This window comes from Chaetodon trifascialis, chromosome 11, assembly GCF_039877785.1.
Source record: "Chaetodon trifascialis isolate fChaTrf1 chromosome 11, fChaTrf1.hap1, whole genome shotgun sequence".
In the NCBI taxonomy this organism is placed as follows: domain Eukaryota; kingdom Metazoa; phylum Chordata; class Actinopteri; order Chaetodontiformes; family Chaetodontidae; genus Chaetodon; species Chaetodon trifascialis.
This window is the reverse complement of record NC_092066.1, coordinates 25,841,248-25,859,956: the sequence shown is the minus strand read 5'-3', so window position 1 is coordinate 25,859,956 and position 18,709 is coordinate 25,841,248. Positions and strand designations below refer to the sequence as shown.

The 18,709-nt window shown below is 38.5% G+C and overlaps 2 protein-coding genes across 5 annotated transcripts in view; one reads left to right on the top strand and one right to left on the bottom strand.

The window, feature by feature from the left end:
- Positions 1-3,147, top strand: part of LOC139338891 (serine-rich adhesin for platelets-like) — a 30,267-nt gene extending 27,120 nt beyond the window's left edge. For all 4 annotated transcript variants that reach the window (XM_070974230.1, XM_070974229.1, XM_070974228.1 and 1 more), the window contains one exon: positions 1,433-3,147. In XM_070974230.1, the coding sequence (XP_070830331.1) occupies positions 1,433-1,480 (48 nt within the window). In that variant the 3' untranslated portion in view covers positions 1,481-3,147. The remainder of the gene's footprint in view (positions 1-1,432) is intronic.
- LOC139338893 (tissue factor-like) lies at positions 3,147-17,609 on the bottom strand. The gene is made up of 7 exons (XM_070974232.1): positions 17,223-17,609; positions 15,737-15,851; positions 12,814-12,903; positions 11,658-11,764; positions 10,333-10,511; positions 8,690-8,855; positions 3,147-7,324 (listed from the first exon to the last, which is right to left on the bottom strand). Exons 1-7 carry the CDS (start codon positions 17,287-17,289, stop codon positions 7,179-7,181), a joined length of 870 nt encoding a protein of 289 aa, XP_070830333.1. The 5' UTR covers positions 17,290-17,609; the 3' UTR covers positions 3,147-7,178.
- Between the last annotated feature and the right edge of the window lie 1,100 nt (positions 17,610-18,709).

Sequence of the window (18,709 nt, the reverse complement as noted above, 5' to 3'; positions counted from 1 at the left end):
GCTTTAACTGACATCAACTGACACCGAGTCCTGACTGTGTGTAATCAGTGTACTCCTGACTCAGTGTAATCCTGATATGTACACAGCAGAACTGCTTCATTGATGAAAAGAACGTCTTTAGGCCTAATATTTAATGCAACAACAAAAATAAAGAGAGATAAGATACATTTTAGTCTTTCTTCTGCAACAATGTCCCATATTGTCACAGCCTCAGTTAGTATGTAGTGACTACAGTGCTGTCTCAAAAAATGTCATTGACAAACATATTTTATTATAGATATTGTTAATAAAATGAACACTGTTATGTGTCCACATAGTTCTTACTACAATGCCCAAACATGGGCTGAGGTGCAAGTCAAGGTTAATTCTAACTAGGTTGGGGAGGGTTCTGTTGTATTTGGCATATTTGTATATAACTGACATTAAAATGACTGGTCAGCATGTTTTCATTGTTTTATAACTGAACGCAGGTATACTCTAAGCCATACTTGTGGTGTGTCTTGAAGGATGGCAGAGTAGGTCAAGTGGTCAACCAAAATGGTATACACTAAACCTATATCTATACACTATACCTGTGTAACCTACACAATGGATTGATATGAAATTTTGTACATGCATTCATAGTCCCTTGAGAATAATACCGAATGACGATGGTGATTCTATGCCATTTTTGGTTTTGAGTGAAATATCTTAACAACTATTTGATGGATTGCCATGAAATAATGGTAGAAACATTTATGTCACCCACTAGAAGAATTGTAGTAACATTTGAGATCCCTTAATGTTACATCTATTTTCCATCACCAGGTCATAGTTAATTCTGTCCAAAATTTTGGTTTGGTACCTTGGTTCATGACCTGCAATAATAGTAAAGATAATCTAAAGTCATTTTGAAATAATATAATAATGCCTGCAAAACGGATGCCATGATGGTAGACAGATGTTAAATATGCTAAACTTTATGCCTGCTAAACATCAGCATGTTAGCATTGTCAGAGTGTACGTTTTAGCACACTGATGTCAGCTTTGAGTTTTGAGCACTGCTGTGCCTAAGGACTGTCTCACAGAGCAGCTAGCATGGATAAAGGCTAATTTAATATGACTAGTTAAAAGGATGATAAGAATCAGCACATCTTCTAAATTACATCGATTCTACTTTAGCAAACAACCTTTTAGCTCATACTTAGCCCTAATAAATAAAAATCATGGTTATTGGAAGTTGCTTTAGGCTTGTCAGTGTGTCTGCTGAAATAATATAATTTAATGTAAGGTAAAGGTGTTCTTGTATATGCCGTCATAAAATAGACACCATTTGTGCTGGCCTTTTATATAACAACAAACATCTCAACTCCTCAATATGTCAAATATAATGGGTGAATTCATATTTGTCATTTGTAGAAGCTTTTAATCACATTTCTCATCATTGTTCTAGGCCAAAGAGAAGGCTCAGTCACAGGCTCAGGGAATCGACCTGAAGTGATCTCTAACCAACCAACAGTCATGTGGGGATTACCATGTCAGCAGGGTTTCCATGACAACAACGTCAACTCAAGACATGAAGAGGAGGAGGAGAGAAGTAAGGGGAAAGGCAATGAGATGGAGATGAAGGGGGGTGGATGGAATGAAGGAGGGATGGTTAAATAGACAGGAGGGAGGAATCATTTTGCTGTTATTTATGGCAAAAAATGCTAGTTTTAGGCATTCTTTGTTCGGAGGTTTTAAAGGGAAAAAAAATTTAAGTATGGAAAGATGAGGAGTAAACAAGATGTAAAAACTACTGACTCCTCAAGATTTAATAATTACTATTAATTGTAATTAATTGTAAACCAGTATTAATTGGCTCATGACTTCAGTCTATTTAGAGTGATTAGTAAAAGTCGGGGTTTGGAAACAACATTATGAAAATGAACAACATGAAAATAATCTTCCCTATTTTTATTTGACCTTAGTGTTGTAGCATGTGTAAGTGGACTTTGTCATATAGATAAAATGTATATATATTATATACTCTGCTATTGTGGTTTTCAGATTATATAGTCAATTTGTAGTTTTAGGTCTAAATTTACTGAGTGCTGTAGAGGGAGTTTGGTCAGGTTGTACAGTGAGTGTATATTGGTAATGGTAACATGCTCAGTGTTTCCAGTCATCAGTTACTTTAAGGTGGTCCGTACAGAGTACCTTGACAGCAGGCTGAAAAGCAGTGTTTCACTGCCATCTCTGGTTTTAAGTTTCAAGCCACAGCATGACTGATGTGTAGTCAGAGGTGTGCTTTGTTGCACCTGCAACCACACCAGACAGTGATGTCATGGCATTCTGGAGTACACCTGCACAGCACTGCCGCAAGGTGAGAAGTTAAACCACTGGAAGTCAGCAAAATTAAGCTTTTCAGGGGGTGTTACAGTTTAAAACATCTTAGCCACTGAACATCATACTTGAACATTAGTATCAGAAGCATTAAACGAACGGATCATCATTCAGACATCAACATTGAAAACTGCCTGCATCAAATGGCCTCTGCACTGCATTCCACTACATCAGTGTCCCAGTTCCATATGATATACTAATAAGACAAAAGAAGGAAAACTATGCACTAATGTTAACTTTGCACTATTTTGGTAGTTAGTATAGAAGACATTAATATTCCTAACTGTTTATTAACACAAAAGGATCGGTGTTAAAGTATGCATAGGCAGATGTGTAACTACAACTTTGAAATATTACTGCCAGTTTCAAAAATGAAACAAAAACAGTCAGCAAAAATTATAATTCCAAGGATTCAAGGATTTTTATTGTGTTTTCTGAGCTGCCACTGCTGTCTGCTTTTTTCTTCAGTAATTTACAGCTGTGGAACACAGTTATGCTTTGTGTGCCAAAAGTGTCCATCAGCACAACACTCAAAACAGTAGAAACCACTTCGAAAGAAATGAAAAAGAGAAAAACTTGCAACCCTGCGTAACCCTGCTTAAAACACAGCTAATGGTGAGGGTAACTTGAGCTAATATCTTAGCAGATTTAGCTTATTGTCATATATGGCATGGGCATAAATGGTGGCTGATGAGTACCAAAAACATTACGGAAATGCCACAGCTCTGTCTTAGGTGTCTGTATTACAGAGTTTGTCCACCAGAGAGGACAGACGAGTTCATTTTTGACACTGTGGAATATCAAACTCACCACGAAATTTGATTTTACAAACAAAGCAACAGAGATTTTATACTTTATTTGGTTTTCTTGGCCAGTCTGGACATGTTTCACTACTGTCCAAAATGTCTTTTTTTCAGTTTGAGCAACTCCTGCATTTCTTTTGTGTTTGCATTGTGGGCCAACAGTCATCATCAACAGCACACTGAAGAAGGCAGACAGATTACGTAAGCATACTGACACCTTTGAGCATGTTTAAATTAGTGTGAACACACTTCATACTTGAAAGCTCCCTAAAACTTAGTTTTAAGTATGGAATTGGGACACAGCTAGAATCAGACACCATGTAGAATGTTGCACGGGCAGCACTTTGATCGCTTTACAACACAAACAACTACAGAAATGGGCTGACAGCCAGAGTTTCTTCCAGGCAAGTCAGGTCTGACAGGCCAGTGAGAAATTTCCCTCCAACATGTTTACTCCCATCAAACCAAAGACATCAGAGAGGGGGAGTGAGCTCAGATAGATTTGGGCTTCATGGTAAATGTAGTCCTGACTGTTTTACCACCATCAGCTCAGTTTTGGCTGACCCTTAAGACTGCAATGTCCAAATTCTGTCCATGCATGGCTATGGGTTGGGTGTAGAGAGCAGTTAGTCCTAGTAGGATGATGTCAAATAAAAGTGCATGAAGTAGAACATTTTCCATCATTCTTTAATTAAGCCTACAGTAAGTGTTTTTGGAAACAAGAAACAAGTTCTAACCGCAGCATAGACACATCGTCACCTTTGAAGTTGATATGGTGAACAAACAGTTATCTATTTCCACATGCAGCAGTTCAGTGATCATTCATTTGGAGATGCGTGTGTGTCTTTCTGATGAATATTCCCCTTCTTTTAGCTCTGTTTTCAGTCTCCACCAACTCCTGAGGTTATTATGTAGCTCTTCAGCTGCTAAATATTCCACTGTGTTCACCAACTAGTCTATCTGTGTCTGTCTGCTGTTGGCTGCTGAGCAGGTCGTATGTAGTGGGTTTTTAGAGCTTTTCACTGGAAAAGTGAGAGTGAACCAAAACAGTACAGTTGTGGCTGGACAGCTGGGTTCATCACTACAAGTGATCGTGATAGTGATCCTAATTTCATTGTAATTGTTATCAATTATAGCTGCTTTAAGGGAAAACAGACACTCAGAACAAATGCTGCAGTTTAACTGTGCTGCACTGTTTGTGCTTGCTGTAAGAAACAGTCCACAAATACTGTGTAACCAATTCATTAAACAGTTTACAAACACAATGACATATACATTACAGAATTATTCTTATATAAAATGAAGAATGTGATTATATGATAGAAGAGTGGTGTGCTCAATCAACGTGATATATCTCAGATGACAGTCTACTCTCACACTGGAACAGACAGGCACTGAAGGAACATTTCAGTTAATATTAAGTTTCAGTTCTTGCCTACCTCATCACTACTTTGCCATGATTGGATGACAACACTGTGAACCCTGTAAAAGCAAACATTCTGTGATTTTGACACTTTGTAAGCATGTGCTGTCTAGATAAAATGCTAATTCATGAACTGTGCACATTGTATAACCAAGACATTAAAAAATATGATACGAGGCCTCTGAGTCAAATCTGACACTCTGCTGTCTTTGTGGGCGAGAAGAAATGAGTTTTTAACAGTCAACGTTATCAGGCTACATCACTAATATACATAAATGCATGTGAGCCAGTTTTCAGTGCTTTCTTCTGTACAAAGTCATGTTCTGTTAAATGTTGCTTATTGTCAAATGGATCAAATTTTCCTTCATACAGTACAAACAACAAACAGGCATGACATGGATTTAACAGTGGGTGATAGGGATAAACTATCTTTGGCAGTATATGTAACTTTATGCCAAGATATGCATAGATACTGCACTCTTTTACATTTTTTTGGAAGATCCACTGAGAAATTGATAAATCAATAAAATAATGAGACTTTTTTGTTTTGGGGTAATCTAGCAAATTAGATTCCCAGCAGCTGAAAACATAAACATTGCATAAAAATCCAGTTTGCAATAAAGCAGCTCATTCAGTGATTGACATAAAAACATCATACAAGCCGTGATATTAGGTTGGATAACTGCTGTGGAATTAACAGTACGGTGCAAGAAACATTTACAGCATCTTGTCTAATATTTCTCGTCATATCACCCACTTCTGCATGACATCATCATCTTTGTTCAGATGTTAGAAAAACATGTTTTGTTACAAAGTAACTAAAGTAAAGGTGTAGTGGCACATGATAAGTTTCAGTTTGCACAGAAAAGAACGCTCGCACTCAGTCCAATGACCACATTTGTTCTTCAGAGCAAGGATTCAATAAAATTTTCTCCCTGCAGCTTCCTCTGAAAACACAAGCAAAATATACAAGTGTTCCACATGTGAGTTACTAAGCAAAATCAGTGTCACACTATCCAAAGGTAAACAGTTTTTACTGATAAACTGTATCCGTGTTCCTTCCTGAACTGTTGAAAATGCATTATTGTACGTAGGCACATGTAGCACAACATCTCATTCCATGCACTGTATGACAAGGAACCACGTTATTATTTACACAGATGGCAATTAAATTAGTTGTTGTTGCTAACATATTTATGTATGCATTGTTATTTTGTTATAATTTATATTTATTCTGTCTGTTGTTACATGACCGAGACATGCACATGATCACAGTCCTCATGAAAGCAGTAATGATGTTCAGAGACAGAAAAGATAGTTGCTTCTGGCTTCTTTTCATTTGTTTCAGTGTGTGTTTTCTATCATACAGATGTATGCACTTTAAAAGCCATGGTTGAGTGAAATGATATTCAAAACAACTTTTGCCATGGTGAAGCCATGGTTTCTTGTGATGATAATACATTTATGTGTGATGTTGATTGTGTTGCTGTCTAAATGTGAGATTCTATGTTGGAAAAATTAAGAAATAAAGGTCTTCTATAATTCCAGCATGTGGACTAGTTTGTTGTTAAGAGGCCACTTAACCACCACCAGTACAGGAGTGTGTCACAGAAGGAAACAAGCCCACAGGTCTGGAGAGAAACACAGCATGGTTTGATTTAAAGCTTAAAGCTGTTGAGCAGGTGGTGTGCGTGCGTGCGTGCGTGCGTGCGTGCGTGCGTGCGTGCGTGCGTGCGTGCGTGCGTGCGTGTGTGAACTATGTTAAAGTTGATTGATTTTGAATGGGATGAGAATGAATTCTGAAAAGGCCAGAACTGGAGAACCTTTTTATTCTTAATGTTTAATTGCTTGTCCTTCCTTTTGTTCAACAAAAGTTGATCTTGTGACACAGAAAATAACTAAATAATTAATTTGAGTAAGTTACATACATACTTCACACTGAATGTGGATTGTTAGATGAGTTTGCTGATGTAGTTGTAGTTTCATCAAGCAGCCACTGGAGGCCACTACAGAGCTGCTTTTACAGTAGACATTTATACTCGGTCCTGACAGAACAGGAAACATGTTCGGTTAAAATAAGGATTTTGGAATGAAGTTGTGACGCAATGTTACACATTTAGTCTGTACTTATATGTCAGGGTAGACAAATCACATTCAGTTCTCTTTAATTAGCTTTCTTTCAGTTGAAACTGCTGATGTGGTTAGCATTTGATATTCTAAAACAAAGCTGTACATAATTGTCAATGCATTACTGAGCGTGGATCCACATCAGCCATTCAAACACATGGGATAAATGCCAGAAATGCACAGGTGGTGACTAAAATACGGATACTGAAAAGCAGATCCTTTTTGAGCTGTCAGAGCAAGCTGCACATGTTAATGTTTAAAATATGAAATTAAAAAATACATCACAAAGCACTGTAAACAAACAGCTGAGCAAAGTGAAACAATTGTTTCCTAGAAAAAACAGGACAAAACTAAAGGGAAGCCAGCTCCCTGTGTTTGAAAGACAACGCCACACACACCCACACCCACACACACACACACCCACACCCACACCCACACACACACACACACACACACACACACTAAATAGGTGCAGATGATTGAGATGAGTGGAGGCTTTTGTTTCTCTGTTGGCAGCATCTGCAGCAGAGGACCGTCACTGTAACGATGATGATGAGGACTATTAGCAAGATGAAGACGACACCTACCCACGCTCCAGTACTCAGCTCTGGAAGGACAGTGAGAGTCACAGTTAGACCAATAAATCTGGATCATTAATTAACACACAGTATAGTTTTTAGCTCTGGTGACTCTGCAGCAATGTTTTGGCGTGCAGCTCATCTGTATCACCTCAAGTCAAAATAAAAACAATATAAATGTATATATAGAAATATAAATTATTTCCTTCATATGTATGCATTTACTGTGTCAGAATAAAATGAAAAACATTTCTCATTTGGATATATAATATGTATGATATATAATAATACATATTATATAACTATATATTTAGTTATATTTTAAGAGATGCTGCTATTCTGTTTCCACACTTAGTTATATATTTTAAGAACTCTCTTTTCTCTTTTATTCTCACCCTTATTCTTCTTTATTGTATATATTTTATGTTTATGTGTATTGTTTAACCTGCTTCTGCAACAGTTGGGATCAATGAAGTTAAGTCTGAGTCTAAGTGAACCGCGGAATGCAGTAATGTATAAAGGTGGTTGATGGAAACACATACTGACTCATATCTGAGCTGATGAAATTTAAGAAATTTGCTTTGAACTTGTGAAACAAAGTAAGGGCAGGTGAAAAAAATTAATTAGTCAAAATCATTTTTCTAAGGGCTTGTGGTTGTAATACTCATTTCGGCCACAAGAGGCTGAAGTGCACAGTTATCCCATGTTTTAGATTGGACTAAAAGCGTTCATGTTTCTATCAGGTCTAATGGATCACCATAAGTCTCTCTCCCTCTCCCTCTCTCTCTCTCTCTCTCTCTCTCTCTGTGTGTGCGTGTGTGTGTGTGTGTGCGTGTGTGTGTGTGTGTGTATGCATCGATAGATAGATAGATAGATAGATAGATAGATAGATAGATAGATAGATAGATAGATAGATAGATAGATAGATAGATAGATAGATAGATAGATAGATAGATAGATAGATAGATAGAATGATGACAGAGTGTTTGGGTGAGACGGTGAATGTGAGCAAACCCTGTTTGTTTCCAAGACAGTTTTAAGAATCTGAGAGAACTCTTTTCCAGTCGACATACTTTGCGGTCGTTTTTCAAAGCACGTCAGACAAAAGAACCTCTTATCCATAAAAGCCACAAGCAGGACTCATGACCTCAATGTCCCTTCGGAGACACCAGGGAGGACACCACCAGCCCTGCGGCTGTTTGGATCGTCGAGTTTTATCACATGAGAGCTAATGTGCAAAAACAACAACTTTCATGACAAGTTTCACTTCATCACATTGTAGCACAGGATGTACCTGCCCTCATGTGATGCTGCTGTAACTCTCCAGATCTTTCTATGTCCATACACTGTGTCTTGTAATGTAACGTGGCGTAGTGTGTACAGAGTTTGTGCACCTTCCACGACGGTATGGTTTCCCTGTGTACACCGCTGGACGCTCCAGGCTCCCTGCTGGGTGGCTTTGGGTCTGGAGGGGATGAAAGCTGCCACCATGAAGCAGTAACTCTGTCCTGGATCTAACTTTGACAACTCTGCCGTGCTGGAGTTAGATATGAAGTCTCTCTGTCAGGTCAGGAGAAACAAAGGATTAACTTATCTAACTTACCATTTACTCTCACACATACCACACACTCACATCACACACTGTAAGTATCTTTCTAATATCAAATCAGCTTCTGAAGCTGCTCTCAGTATGAACCCTTGTTCTTATTTATTTTATGATCTTTGTATTTAGGGTGACAATGGAAAGTCATGCAGTATATTGTATGGGTCTTAGCTGAGTACCCAGTCAGCATAAATGAACTCACATTCCATTCTTGAAAGTCTTTTTTTTTTCTCTACTAAGCAGGTAGCAATGTCAATAGCAATGTAGAGTTCATAGATACCCTTTGCTTTTTTGCAGAGAGTTAGCATGGAAGATTGATACCACTCTCTTATGAGTTGCTCTTCCTCTCTCACCCAACCGGTCGAGGCAGATGGCCGCCCACCCAGAGTCTGGTTCTGCCTGAGGTTTCTGCCTGTTAAAAGGAAGTTTTTCCTCGCCGCTGTCGCCAAGTGCTTGCTCATGGGGGAACCGTTTGTTCTCTGTAGATAAAAGAGCTTGGTCTGTACCAGCTCTGTATGGAAAGTGTCCTGATACAACATTTGTTGTGATTTGGCGCTATACAAATAAAATTGAATTGAATTGAATTGAATTGAAGTTAGGCTAGAGCACTAGCTTATCTGAGCATTGAGAGTGGATATGGGAGTAAAAGCTAGCCTGGGTCTATCCAAAGGTAACAAAATCCACCTACCACAACCTCTAAATCTCTGTAATGAATTGTGTGCTACGTTGTTTTCTTGCTGGGAGCTTGGCAGGCCACCAGTAGAAGATACTGTGCCCATCCAGGAGGAAGCAAAATCACTGCTTGTCATTTTCATACTTCAGTTTTTGCATGGAGGTATGGGGCACACCCCTTGTACTGAGGCTGTCCCTACCGCGGCAGCCCAGGTTTGGTTTGAATGTGTTTGGGCGGAGGCAGGCCAGCTTTTCCTGCTTCGTCTCGTCTTAATGCTAAGAGAGGCTAACCAGCTCCAGCTACATATCTACTGCACAGACTTCCAGATGTGACAAAATGACATTCCAGTTATAGTTTCCAAATAGTTAATTAATAAAATACAACAATAAACTGAAAAACACACACAATGTTCATAACTACATGATACAATAGTGTATATCTGTATTTGCAGGTCAACTGCAGACTGACTGAGAATTAGTTTGGCTCATCTCACCTCATCTCATCTATAGCTGGACGTAACTGGAAGAAAACTGAACTTACTTTTGAAAAATGTGGTTGAAAGAGGAAACATTTTGAATGCAAAAACAAAGTTTTAAGATGAATATTTAGCTTTTTAACGTAAAGTTCTTTGAACTGCTTTTGTATAAGTCAGTGTGATACAAATAAAATGTGAATTGAATTGAACTGCTTTTTTAGTTTTCACTACTCTGGTGAAACTGTGTCTGTATGAGCGAGTCAGTGTTGACGGCTGAACACAGTACCTTGCCTGTACTTCCAGACTTGTAGTAGCTGATCTTGTACTTGAGGTCATTTTTGAGAATGTCTCTGATGCTGAGCTGCTTGCCACGCCGATGGACACTGGTCAGCGGATCTGTGATGTTGACAATTATTCTGCCGTCATCCACAGCCTCCACAGTGAATTTCACGGCACTGATGTTACCTGAGGAGAGGACAATTTGGCGATAATGAGACTATAGTCAGGCTAATTCAAATGGGCTGAAAGTGTCATCCAAAAAGCTGATGAGAACATTCTGTTGGATAGACGAGCTGTTTAAAACACATTTACCTCCTTTAAGAAATGAACATGTCAGGTTTTGTGTTGTGCATGTAAACACCATAACCTGAAATCAGAATACTCAATAGAAACCAGGGGAGTGTTGCAAAGTGAACACCTTATCTGTGGTTGTGAACGTTCCCTGTTGACACAGAACATAGGAGCTGAAATGTGGAAGAATGAAGACACACCTGCTCAAACACCATCAGAAAATGTTATGTTCTTAGAATCATGTGTACAGTGAAGTGAATAATCTGTCACATCCCATATGAAGTCATATCCCGATTCTGGTTAAAGCCAGAATAAAACTCAAACCACCAGTTTGGCTGAAGATGTGCTGGCAACAGCTAATGTCACCCGGAGGAGCCTTTAGCCTGAAGTCAAGAAGTGGGCTACAGAGGCCGAGTACCCTCACTTCTGTCTAACTGTCTAACTAACCGTCAGAGTTTTTCACATTTTCAAACTCGTGGTCTTCAGACCCAAACCGGCACTGACATCACTTGATGACACTCGCCAGGCTTCAAACAGCTCCCTCTGGAGACACCAAAGGCTTCACATACATTTTTTCACATGCAGTGCAACTCTAATGTGTTTTTTGTTTTGCTTTGTTTCGTTTGTTTTACTTAAGTAAAAGTTGAAATAGAACAATGTAAATACTCCACTCCATGTACAAGTCCTGAATTCCAAAACTTATTCAAGAACTGTCAGAAATATGGTGTCTTCTTTAAGCAATGCACTTCTGTAATTATGTACATGTGTTTCAGATTTAGATTCAGAGTTCCTTTATTGATCCCCGAGGGGAAATTGTTTTTTGTAGCAGTGCTCCATACAAAATAGAATTATAGATTAGAATAAAAGTAGAAAGAAAGAACAAGAAGGAATATATATATATATATATATATATATATATATATATATATATATAAAGGCAATATAAAAAAATAATATTGTGTTTGTTTGTTTGTGTGTGTGTGTGTGTGTGTGTGTGTGTGCGTGTGTGTGTGTGTGTCTGTGTGTGTGTGTAACACCTACTCTCTCTATAGGGGTTGAAGCGTGGGGAATAAGTATGAGGGACGTCCTCCAGGCCATAGTCAATGTCCATGGTCGCAGGCTCTGTCAGGATGTCAGCAGAGTAGGTCCTGGAGATAAATGACATGCAATCAGCACGCGTCTTGTTTGGATTTTGCACAGCAGTGTTGGAATGAGGCCAAAATTCTCGAGCAATACAGTAAATACTGGGAATCTGACCGACTCTTTTTAGCATGTCCGGCTGCTGTGTTGAAAACTACTTGAGTCTGAATTTATTTTTAGCTGACTTCTTTATATATTTTAAGTTTTTTCAATATGTTAATTTGTTTGGCTGCACAACCAGGACTGAAACCTTAACTTTAAATTATATTATTATTATTCATTTGATTGAACCACTGATAAAGGCCATAGCCTGAACAAAGTAGTCATTTTAATCCAGACCAAGATCTCTCCTTAAACCTAACCAAATCTTCACTACAGTGTTGTCACATAAAACACAGACGAATGGCATCGTGCTGATGGGGATTTCAGATCACAAAACACTTCTATGTGTCATTCTAGAGGTCAACATCATGGAGGCTGTAATTGGCTATTTCATTTGGAAGAGGTTTCGTTTAAGATCTAAATGACTACAGAGATATATTTCATGTGCTGACTTTGGTAAAGCCTTTGACAGAATGGTTCAAAATGTTATGTTTAAAACGGCTGGCTCGATTTGGCTTCAAATAAATCATCACAACTCGATACACGGCTTGTCAAAGCTCTGTGAAGTTTGTTAAGACATCAAGATTTCCTGTTAACTTAGGTATCAAACATTTTGGTTTCTGTTACCAGCACAAACAATGGTCATTGTTTTTTTTTTCTAAAAGGTAAAGAGAAATATCAAACAGCAGTTGACTGCCTAAACTACATTGTTTTCATCTGTATCTAGTTAATACTTAATCAGAGCTATCGGTCTTTATTTCTTTTTTATCTCATTTTTATTTTAAAAAGTCATAATATTTCAGTTTCACTAAAATGTATGTTACTAAATAATATGATAAACAAAGATGAAGGAGAAACACACAGTGAGTTTCTGTAGGAATATTTTAGAATATGAGTGGTGTTAGAATGCTGAAATATCATAGAAATTTCAGGGTTTGAAGTGTCTCCCTCCTACCTGTCGAAGGGTTCGAGGTGGCTGCTCAGATCACACTCTGGCTGTGACACTCGGATGCAGTCAGGACTCTCCGTCCAGTCATTGCCATCTCTGACAGTCACATGACAAAACACACAAGGAGAATGATGTCATAACCTAAAGAATGCACAGACTGCTGATGTTCTGTCCCTGATATCACTTCACTTTCTAGGGCACACTGTGCAAACCAAACAAATAAAAACCTTTCTGAGAAAACTGTTGCATAATAGATAATAATAATAAAGAAAGAAAATTATTTGCTGTTTGAAAGGACAGAACCATGAGAACTCTTTCAGGTGTTTACTGTATGTTGTAAGCATTGAGGTGAGATGACATAAAGCTGTTAGTGAGCATCCTTTGTTCAGGTGGAAGCTCTATGATCAATGTTAGCTTGTCCACTGTGTGTTGGGTCTGTCTCAGTGTGGTTAAGCTGAAACTAAAGGAATTTTAATGCTTTTGCACATTGCTTGTCCTGATTTTTCCCTGAGCCCACTGTATTGGGATGATAGCTGTGCAAACACCAACCCAGTCTCACTTCAGGCTGTGACTGTAAAATAGGAGGTTGCTCATTAAATTTTAGATTTTCAAGAATATGTCACCACTTTGTCACTTTGTTGGGCATGACTGATTAGAAACCTATCCTATATTGCCGAAGCAGTACAGAGACTTATTAACATTGGCAGATGATTCACAATAAGTACACAATAATGTGCAAATATCAACAATCATATCAAATACGATATAATAAAGGCATTAAATAACAATTACATTTAATTCAGCTTATGACTATTAGGGACAGAAAGTGGTCTGTAATGTGTGGGAGGAATGAGTCCAGTCGATAGAACAGCACAGTGTAATCGCTCAGAAACATTTACTTCACATCTTGTTTCGCTGTGTGAGACTTATTTTGTGGCTAAAACTGCACACTGACTGCAAGGCAGGAGGCCAATCAAGAGCCTCTTATGTCTGATCTACCCGTGATGTCACCAAACATAGAACCTCTCATCTTTCTCTCACAGAGGGACTTTTCCTCATTCAACCACATAAGCAACATTAACTGGGTCAAATGATCTCCAAACACTCCAGACAGAGAGGAGAAAATTACCCCAAATGTTCTGTTTCTATCAGTGTGTATATGTTCTATAAGCACAGGAATTCTCCTTACAAATAGCATTTCCATCTTCATCGTTCATCACCTTCATCAGAAACAAGAACAGTAATGTCTATCAAATGTTAATGGACAGACTGAGCTCTTGATGGGAGAATATGGAATACTCTACACCATATGTGCTGCTTAACAGAATCATAGAGCTGTTATTTAAAGTCACACATAGATATTACCTGATAAATTCACAAACAGTGTTAATTCAGTGTGTGAATGTAGCAATATTTTAGACTGATTTTCAGTTGGATCTTAAAATATATTTTGGTCAGGAAATTACCAGTAAGGAATTTCTGTTCAGAAAGCCTGATTTCTCCAGCAAAGAACAATGTGTCGCTAATTTGCTCATTATTTTTGCCAACTTTTACATTCATGAAATGAATCTTATATTCCATTTTAAAAAACAGATCTTAGCATATATCTTCAAACCACCTCAAATTTAAAAATGATCAATTTAGGCAAATCCAATACCAGATGAATTAACCCTCTTGTGTCGGTTCATATGTTGATTTTAGGAATTTTTCTTAACTTTTCTGATTTTTACTTATTTTTGTCATTTTGTTACTAATTACCTTTATTTTTTCTTTTGCTTCTAACCCTTTCCTGCATTGTGCTACATTCAAAAAATGTTTTTCCATAAAAGATATTAAAAAACACAATGCCCCTCAAGCCAACCAACATCAAAACAGGGTCATGTTCATTTCATTTTTTACACAAGTGTAAGTTGTGAAGTTGAATTATCAAGGCACTTTGATGCTTTGGTGCTGAGAAATGTTGAGGATATTATTTAAAAAAAACATGGACACCAAGGCGCCCAGTCTGACTTTGAAGCTGACACACAAACACATGTACATAACACACATACTGTAAGGCACATTTTGTTTGTTTTGTGTTAATCAGTGCTAATGATGTCTTGGTACACTTAACAGTCAGCTCAGGATCATTTCAGTGAGACTGCTGCCACAGACGGGTTGGCCAGCAAGTCATTTGATCCAGGCTGAGCTTTTCCCAGCATTACACAACATCAGCCAGCAAACGGCCATGTAACGTCTTATAAGTGCTCATGGGGATGAGAGTGTGCTGGAAGGCCAGAGCAGTTGCTCTGGTGATCTGACATTGCTGCAGATCGCCAGACATTGGAGTTAGTTGAAAGCCCTTGAGTGCCTGTATGAAACACCGCAGGGTGTGACACAGCATCAGTATGTGACACTCTGGGAATGAGAATGGGTTGGCTGTGTGGTCCGTCAACTGGAGAGCAAAATCCTGGACCCCATAAAGTAAATCATTCAATTTTAGGGTTCATACTTGAGTTAAGGTTAAGGTTAGGGTAAGGGTAAGTTGTGTGTGTGTGTGTGTGTGTGTGTGTGTGTGTGTGTGTGTGTGTGTGTGTGTGTGTGTGTGACCAGGTAATTATCACGTTGTGGGGACAAAAATCTGTTTACACAGTCACATTGTGGGGAGTCACCTGCCTTATGGGGACAAAATGCAGGTCCCCTTAATGTAAATCATTAAATTTTAGGGTGCAGACTGAGGATAGGGTTACGGGTTAGGTAAGGTTAGGTTAGGTACAGGGTTAGGAATAGGCAGATAGTGGTTAGGGTTAGGGTAAGGCTCCAGGAAATGAATGTAAGTCTATGTAATGTCCCCACAAGTGATATAAACATAACTTGTGTGTGTGTGTGTGTGTGTGTGTGTGTGTGTGTGTGTGTGTGTGTGTGTGTGTGTGTGTGTGTGTGAACTCACTCAGAGTACATCACAGTGTATGTGTGGTTTGATTGTGGAACAGTCCAGGTGAGGATGGTTTTAAAGTCTAGAGACACCCAGTGTACATTCTCTGCTTTGGGCAGATCGCTCATATCTGTAAAGAAAATGCAGAATTACTTTTTCCACTCATCCATGATCTCTGAAAGTTCTCCATTCCTGCTTTATATTTTCACCAGTTAGTGAGTGTATTGTGGTATCACAAAAAATGAGTATGGACTCTGATAAACCACTTGCAGAAAAGTTTGACAGCCTCCCATTCCTCTTCCTCATCATAAACAGACCATAATTAAAGTCAGATTTTTAAGTCAGTGAGCAAAAGCTGAATGTGTTCCAAAAGTGAGACTGTTAATAGACACAATCTTAGAAATGTGTTTGTACAGTCAGACACTGCGTGTCCAACATTCTTGTAACAGTACATTTGGTTTTCATTGTGTTTCTTACAACAGTCTAAAGAATATTGTGGAACATAGAACACACACACACACACACACACACACACACACACACACACACACACACACACACGTATATCCATGTACATATATTGGAGCTCCATCTTCCTTTGTCACTTTACTTTCTGATGAATCAAACTGCTTGCACGCAACGAACAGGAACGTGAGAACCAAAATCCAAACTACAGAGATCCAGTTACAAGTTGTGAAATAACTGAAAGCTGAGTAATTGACCATAAACCCTCATCTTCCTGTAACCTGTGTAAATGTTTAGGGTAAACCGGGGTTAGACACCCACCACTCAACACAAGTTTGTCTGAATCAATATGACTCGTAAGGAAAGAGGCAGCTTCTTCCCGGAATAGAGGGGCATCTGCCTCAGGTCGCGTGGGAAGACGCTTCCTTACTTCCTTACTGTTTACTTACTGTTGTTTTTACTAAAGCATACTTCTTGTGTACATATTACATTGATATTCACTATAGGCTCTATATTTTAAAAGAAACTAGATTACATTCACAAGGGGGTGTCTTACCCTGCTTTACACGTCTCTGACAAAAGAGAACAAACTTCTCAACTTGACCACCCCAGAAAACTGTCTGTTGACTGCTCAGCCTCTGCTTGAATCTTGTATATAGATGTAGATCATCTCTGTTTTCGAGCAGCTGTGGGCCATGCCTGTTTTCCCATTATGTTATATTGTTCTGTTAGTTGTGCAACAAAAACTCAACTAAAATGCGGACCAAGTTGCAGTAATGGTAAAAGAATGTAATAGGAACCACATGGTGATATGTCACATAAACTTTCAACTTTACACTGCCGATAACACTGACAGAAAACAAGTCCATTCAACAGGATCATTAAAAGAAATAAAAAGAGATTATATAAGATTGAACATCTGTCTGTTGTTCCTTCTATCTATCTATCTATCTATCTATCTATCTATCTATCTATCTATCTATCTATCTATCTATCTATCTATCTATCTATCTATCTATCTATCATGTGGTCTTACCTGCAGTAGTGCTGATCCAAACAGACAGACAGACTCCCAGATAAAGCACAGTTTTCAGAGATGCCATGTTAGCACAACCCTTTACTGAAATCCTGTTAAAAGTATCTGAACTGAATGTGAAAAGTAGCTGTGGATAAGTCCTCCTCAGGGCTGAAGCTGCTCAGGCTCGCTGTTAGTGGTGCATAGGGCAGAGAGTGTGGGAGCTGCAGATGGGGGAATAGGGGCACTATTCAGGGTTGTGCCTTCTTACGTCTGCTGATCCCTCCCACATTCCTGCCTGCTGATGGAGGATTCGATTCGCTCAGTTTGAACATTTTACCACATCACCGATTGCATCAATGTCCATGGGCTGAGACATGTCCATCCGTGAGTGAATGTAAACTCGCTAGATGAGCAAGAAACATGAGTAATTGGTTCGCAGAAGTTGCACCCCCACCCCGACAAGAACCGAACAGTCCATTCTTTCCTTGCATTGATGGTGGAAGGAGATTGTCAGCACAGTGCTGCAGTGCATATTCAACCCTGTTTCTTTGAAAAGCAAAGAGCTTGATGCCCTCTTGCATTAATTGAGTGGTTAGGATCCAAACTTGCTTTTCTCTCACCAGAAAACTTATTCATTTCTTTCTACACTCACACAGCAACACTGGAGACTCAGTACATGCAAATACCATAAATGCCTGATATGGGATGTCAGTGCTAATGCCCATTGATAAGGATTTCAGTTTGCAATAAGTAATGTGTATAATGATATATATTACTGTTTTAATCATTTGTTTAAAAATGATTTGTGATTGTGTACAACCGAACCTTTTGACCTGTTAATCACAGATGTAACTAATAACATTCATTCCATTCAGGTATGCTGGCTCCTGGTATAAGGGCTCATTTACTGTTTATTACCTATTACACTTATTATTGTTACTTATTTTATGACCTTTATTTAATCAGGAAATCACATTGAGATAGAAACGCAAACATAACACAAACAAACAAGATCAGAAAACATCTGATCGCTGTGGAACGCATTTCAAAGAGCAGCTTCTCTTGAAGAACAGAATATTCCATTACCTCATGGTTAACCTCATAATGATTACCACCGCACATTGTTGAGTGGGAGCAGTAAAGATATCAATCAGAGAATGTCTTAGCAGCATGGAATATCTAACAAATCCAGTTACCTGAATTGAATCTTTATCCCACAAACTCTGTTTGGCAACATGATCCCTCTCACATGTTCCCTTTTTGATGTTTTTCATTATATAATGTTATTTATCCATTTACCATTAACTGAATACTGGAAATCCATTATGATGCTTTTCTACATTTACTATTTAAATTTTGTTGCTCTATGTTATCCAAATCTCTCAGATATTTGAAATAGAGACAAGAGAAAGAAGGCAGGGAACATGGGACTGAAGAGTGAAAACATACGACGTACATTTTTGAAAAGATCTCAGTTAAAGCTATGGGTATTTGTGTGGGAATCA